The sequence below is a fragment of the Eurypyga helias genome, unplaced genomic scaffold, assembly GCF_000690775.1.
Source record: "Eurypyga helias isolate BGI_N326 unplaced genomic scaffold, ASM69077v1 scaffold14840, whole genome shotgun sequence".
NCBI lineage: Eukaryota > Metazoa > Chordata > Aves > Eurypygiformes > Eurypygidae > Eurypyga > Eurypyga helias.
The window spans coordinates 25,845-31,659 of NW_010225156.1; the positions used below are offsets into that span (position 1 = coordinate 25,845).

Consider the following 5,815-nt stretch of genomic DNA (forward strand, 5'->3'; position numbering starts at 1 on the left):
TTGAAGAAACCTCACAGTAGAAAATAACGCAACAGTTTCTGCAGAGGGATCATTTTCCTTGTGATCCTGTTGTTCAGTATTAAAAAAAATCTAGAATCGAGATGTTGTAGGACATTTTTTAGGGCTTTCTTTCCCTTTATTTTTGTATTTGTAATTGTGAATATTTTTGACATCTATAAAATTACCTTTCAATGGTGAACAGCTTAAAAAAAAGGGGAGGGGGAAGGGGCAGAGGTTGTGTTTGTTTTAATGATCGCTTTTCTTTCATTTGGTCTCTGATGTTTGTGACATTTTCTGTTGGTTGTTTTCAGGTCTTGTTTTTAGGTTGGTGGTTTTGGGTTTTTTTGGGAGTTGCGGGGTTTGGTTTTTTTTGGATTGTCAGTTATTCCATAAGCCAGTATCTTGGAATCTGCTTGGTATTTCTGCTGCACAGCTGGTTGCTTACTTTATTGCGCCTCAGTGGTTTAGTGCAATAATAGTTTTCTTCTCCCTTTCCCCCCGAAGTGGGCGGCTGGTTGATTTCCAACCCAGACACGATGTGTGCACCAGGAAGCTCTAATTATCAGTACACCGGGGCTTTGCCTCTGCCAGCCCCACACCCCCCCCACAGCTGCGAGCGATACTCAGCACTGCGAGGGCATCGGGCTGCTCCGTACCCACCTTCCTATGTGCAGAGGAATCATTCACCTCCAGGTACAACCGTAATGCTGCTTTGCTTCCAGGGAACAGACCCTCTCTGCCCGCCCGACCTTGCTGTAGGTTAGCATAAGCATTAAAACAAGGGTAGGAAAGAGCGTAATGAGCCTCTGTAACTATCTGCACTGAACGCTGCGTGCAGAGAGTATGGTCAAGGCAGCAAAACAAGAGGTACAAAGAGCTGGGTGCACTCTAACTGTTAATTATAAACGAAAGAGAACGATCTTGCTTAAGGTACAGCTCCCAGTTACACACAAAGAGCATTGCCAGCCTTCTTTCAGTGTCATGCCGTGAAGCAGTTCCACTCTCAAGTCGAAGCAGCCCTTAAGAACATGGTAGGAGCTGACTTGAGGACGTTTTGGTATTGGCCAGAATGTCTTTTGAGTCCCTTTCACTCTCTAGATATGGGTGCAGAGTTCCAGAAATTGATTCTACTTGATTAGAGGAAATTGGCCAGAAACAAGAGTAAAGGATGAAGTAATCTGTTCGCGAATTATAATTTAGCAATGCATCCCGTTTAACAGAAATATTTAAGTTCAAGTTATAAGGAAGTCTGTATCAAAATATTGCCAGTCACACGACAGTTGTCATTAATGAAAAGAGTGTTAGTCAGACTTGCAAAAATGCATATCCGATGTCTATCGTGCTGTACCTTCTCCTATATTGCACCTGGAATTACAATGGCACCTTGCCTTTTTTTTTTTTCCCTCCTTTTCCCCCTTCCCAAGTTAATCTGTTGGACAGCTCCAGCAATAATCTTCAGGTATTCTCAGGGCACGATGGCTGGACTTTGCCATCCTCTCCACATGCTAATTTGCTCTCAGTGCCACACACAAAAGGAGCTGCCAGCCCTGGATCCAGGTGAGGTCACGGGAAAACTGCTGGTATTGGGAGCAGTGAGGCTTGCAGGATTTACACTTTGTTCCAAGCTTTAATCGGCGTCCAGGATTTGAAACATGTCCTGAGTGCCCAACTCCAGATTCCTGGGCAGATCTTTCTGACAGGCTAATTATCTCCTGCTCTGAAATCAATGGGAGCTTAGTTTTTCCCCAGCACTGCTGAAAACCAGGATCTTGGAACAGCCACTGAGAACTCTGGGATCTACAATCTGTGAGCGTTTTAAAGCCAAATTATTTTTCGCTATATATTCCTCACTGTTCTCCTGCGTGAAATGAGGATCCTACTCCCAGGCAGGGATGTAACAATCTAATTCATCTTCTATTATAAAAACATTGCTAATAGGGGAGTAACAGTTCTAGGAATGGCTGGAATTTAGACCTAGAGAGTCAATTAATTATCAAGTATTTCCCCTTCTTTTCCCAAAATAAATGCATGTTTCTTCTCTGATTTAGGTGCTAGGAAAATCAGCTGTAATTCTTTAAAATTCATAAGCATTCACGAAAAAGATCTTTAAATCTTGAGACCTCCCATGTAATTGTGCATTTCTCTCCATGCCCCTCTCCGAGGTCACCGGGTCCGATGGTCGCTGGTGGTTTTTCACTGATGCAGATCTGCAAGGCTGATCTCGTTTAGTAACTCAATGCGGACAGTTGCCTCGTAGCAGATAACGCACTTGACTTTACGGTGGTACGTCTTGTGCAGGGGAAAACGCTTTTAAATAAGTCATTCCATTTGTACTCCATTTTTTTCCAGCCACTACCCTTGCCTGTGGACAGTGAGCAACAGTGCTGTGAACGTTGCCAACGCGGGAAGCGAGGTGAACAGCAGCCCTTCAAGTGTGTTCCTAAGGGGTAACGTCCCCTTACCCACTGCATCATCAGTCCAAATCCCTCTGCAGGGAACGGTGTCTGGCAGCATGGAAGCACAAGGGGAAACTGCTCTAGCCCGACTAGCCGACCCCACGTGGACATCCTCACACTCCTTTTAACAGACGGGGAGCTCAGCCAAACAAGACTGACGCAAACGGCAAACGGTCCCGTAGAATTGCAGCTCAGAGCAGGGATGTGTATGCAGCGTGCCGATTCCGTCAAACATAACTTTCCATAATGCACCTCTTGTGTGCCAGAGAGGCCAAAATATGAAACACAAAGGCTGGAGGTGTTACGGGAACCGGCTTATTACTGTAGCCTTGATGCGTCATTCAGGATGATGCCCAGAAAGGATCCTTATAGTTAGTTTTGCTCCTGTATCACGTAACAAAATGGTCAGAGACATGGGACTGAGTGAAGCGGATACGGCAGCTGGATACTCGCCTGTCAGTTCAGAAGTCCCTTCTGTAACGAACGGCCGAGTCCAGGGGAAACTGGGAGCAGTTCACAACTGGTAATTTGAAGGGACAGTGCTGCTTTAAAAACTTTCTGAATCTGTCCCGTGAAGGTTTTCACAGGTCCTGAAATTAAACCCTTCAGGACACCCTAATACCACCTGCATATAGTCTTCTCTGTCCCCTTCCCATCTCCAGCTCCTACTTGCTGTTTGTGTGCTCTAGGGATAATGGGGAAGCGGCTGCATTGTAGCAGCAGGGTGAAGGGCCTCTAGTTTAGCGTTTAGAGTCTGATGTGGTGGTCTTTGAAATGAAAGTTCCAATGTTTTCTTTATGTGCTATTTTTGAAAGGCTGGACGGAAAAGAATTCTAGAAAAAGATGCAGCTTGGTGTTTCCACTTTGCTTCAGGTATAGAGTACAAATAAAATATTGATAAATGGTGTATCATTTCCTCAGTGCCTTTCCAAGGTGTGAACACACATACAGTCTCTTCCACCTAACAGCCTCTGAGCAATTTAAAGCAGCTCTGCCAGGAGCAAGCCAATGGGACAGGAATTTTGTTTTCCTTGGACAGTGACCAGCTGTATGCTCTCGGGCATGGTATTCCATGTCTTTCTACCTGTTTCCCCTCTCACCTTTTGTCTGTCAGCTTCTTTTTTCAGGCTTCAGCTTTTCTTGTCCCGTGTGAGTGTACAGCATCTCGCATAGCGGAGGCCTGATCCCACCTGGGATTTCTAACCACTACTGTGATGCAGCCAATAACAGTTGTCCCCCAGTCTTCCTCCTCCTCTCGTGCTGCCTCAGGCAAGCCCCACCAACTGCTCAGAGTGCTGCCATTTGGTCTCTGGTAGGGGTAAAGAAAGAACTGCAAGCTAATTCATGTAAATGCATCTCTGTATAATGAAAGGCCCATCATCAGTTCGGTCGTTTACAGTCATGAGCATCGGTAGGGGCTGGATAGATAGCCCTCGAAGAGGAAATCCTCAGCACAGGTTTAGAAGAGGATTCTCCAAAGCTCCTGCAAGCTTGTGCCTCTACCGAGGTGTTTCTGCTCCAGCCAGGTTTGGCAACATTCCCTTTGGAAACGCTCAAGCATTGCATACAGGCTCTGGGAGCAGCATTTGATTTTGGGTAGACAATAGGGGCAGCAGCAAGAACATTTTCATTCAGGCCATCAAATGTGCATCTGTCTGGTGAACTTGGCAAGCTCCTGCTTCATATTCTATTACCGCAGCCCTGAACCATCCCCTCAGGTGCTCTCAGTGTCATACTTCTTGATGACTTCCTCATCTGGCCTTTCAGATTTGCTGCAGGCAAGACCGCAAGCCAGGATGCACTCAGTAGCACTGTTAGTTTTACTGACTTGTGCTGCTATCCTCTAAAAGCAAAGTAATGAAGGTTGTTTTGGATGTGCATTTTTATTAACGGAGTAAAATCTGCCTGTAAATTAATAGAGTAAAATGTGACTGTAAATCTGCCTTTGCACATTCTGTCAAAAGCTTAGTGATGAGTTTCTCAATGTTGTAATTCTCTACCTTGCAGCCAGAAATACATGTTTCTCTCCAGAACAGCTCTGCTTTACAGATGAGGTTTATTAACTAACTTATGCTACCCTCTTCTGGCAGTTCACACACCACACACTGAGCCTCTATATAAAGGTGGCTGTAGATGCTGAGAGAAGGCCAAGTGGTGACTTCTGTCTGTTCCAGGACTTGCTAAGCTTCCTTCATGTCTAATGACTTGGGTCATTTCTTCAGTTTTCTCATATACCTTATTACAGTAACAGAAAAGTGATTATAAGGTGTTACACAAACTGCATTTTTATTTCACAAATACACAATCTAGGAGAAAATCCAATTAGTTTTCCGGATAGTCTCATAGCATTGAAAAGATAAAAAAAAGGATCAAAACAAGCAGGCAAAGTCATTTTTTCTTTCTTATCACTGTAAGAGCAGCCATGACTCATGTCACAGGAGGCAAAAAGTTCAGAGCTCTCAGACACAAGCTAAGTTTTTTGTCATTGCAGACAATCTGGGTTAGCCAAAGCCTGAGAAATGACATGGAGGGATAAAAACACCCCAGGCTTGCTCATGACCTTGCCATGTTGCTACTTTGGCAAAGGCTTTGAGAATGGGGAGCTGGCTCGGACAGATCATTTCTAAGGAGCAGTGGGAGCACTGGAGAAGGCTTTTGCCACTTGTTCCCAAGAAAAGCTGCTGGTTTAAATCTGCAGATCTCTCTTCCCAGCACAGTGGAGTTCCCCACAGAGCAGTAACAAGCCAGGATGCCGGCTGCCCCATTCTCCCGTGGGATTCAGATTCCCTTAAACCGCATATTAACTGTTCCTGTTAAACCGTTGTTGTGGATCTGGTTTTGCACCTATAGTGCCATTGTTCCCAAACAGATTTCTGCTTGCCATTGAAAAACATACAGTAGCAATTTCTGACTAGATACTTCACTGGTTGCGCTAAGGGGTAACTGAAATTGCAGCAAAAGAAAGTGAACACCACCACCACACTCCCATTTTTATCTATTTTGACAGAGTCACTTCTTGATTTTGTGGAAGGGAAATACACTGAGAGCCTGGAAGAGCTCTTTTGAGGTCTCTAGGGTAAACATGGTACCTGGTGTTAATGACAGTTCCTGTTTTTTAACTTCACTAGATCAGGGAGCCCCTTGGCCCCTGAAACGCCATAGGGTTTGTCCTGGCTGAGGGGCTGCACCCCTCAGGCCTCTCACTGGGACAGCCGGAGGGCAAGGACTTGGGCACGTCTCCATACAAATCTTCATGTAATTAGAGGTAGGAACCATTTGGTCTGCCACAGCTGCCCTGGAACCCTTCTGAGGGCTTCAGCTGGCGCTGAACCGGGGCCTCTCGGCTTTTGCGCGCCCTC

At 45.4% G+C, this 5,815-nt stretch overlaps 1 protein-coding gene across 1 annotated transcript in view; it reads left to right on the top strand.

The window, feature by feature from the left end:
- Nucleotides 1-2,904, top strand: part of TBX19 (T-box 19) — a 13,213-nt gene extending 10,309 nt beyond the window's left edge. The window contains exons 6-8 of the mRNA XM_010148372.1: nucleotides 592-693; nucleotides 1,425-1,557; nucleotides 2,350-2,904. Of these exons, the coding sequence (XP_010146674.1) occupies nucleotides 592-693; nucleotides 1,425-1,557; nucleotides 2,350-2,584 (470 nt within the window). The 3' untranslated portion in view covers nucleotides 2,585-2,904. The remainder of the gene's footprint in view (nucleotides 1-591; nucleotides 694-1,424; nucleotides 1,558-2,349) is intronic.
- Nucleotides 2,905-5,815: the final 2,911 nt, after the last annotated feature.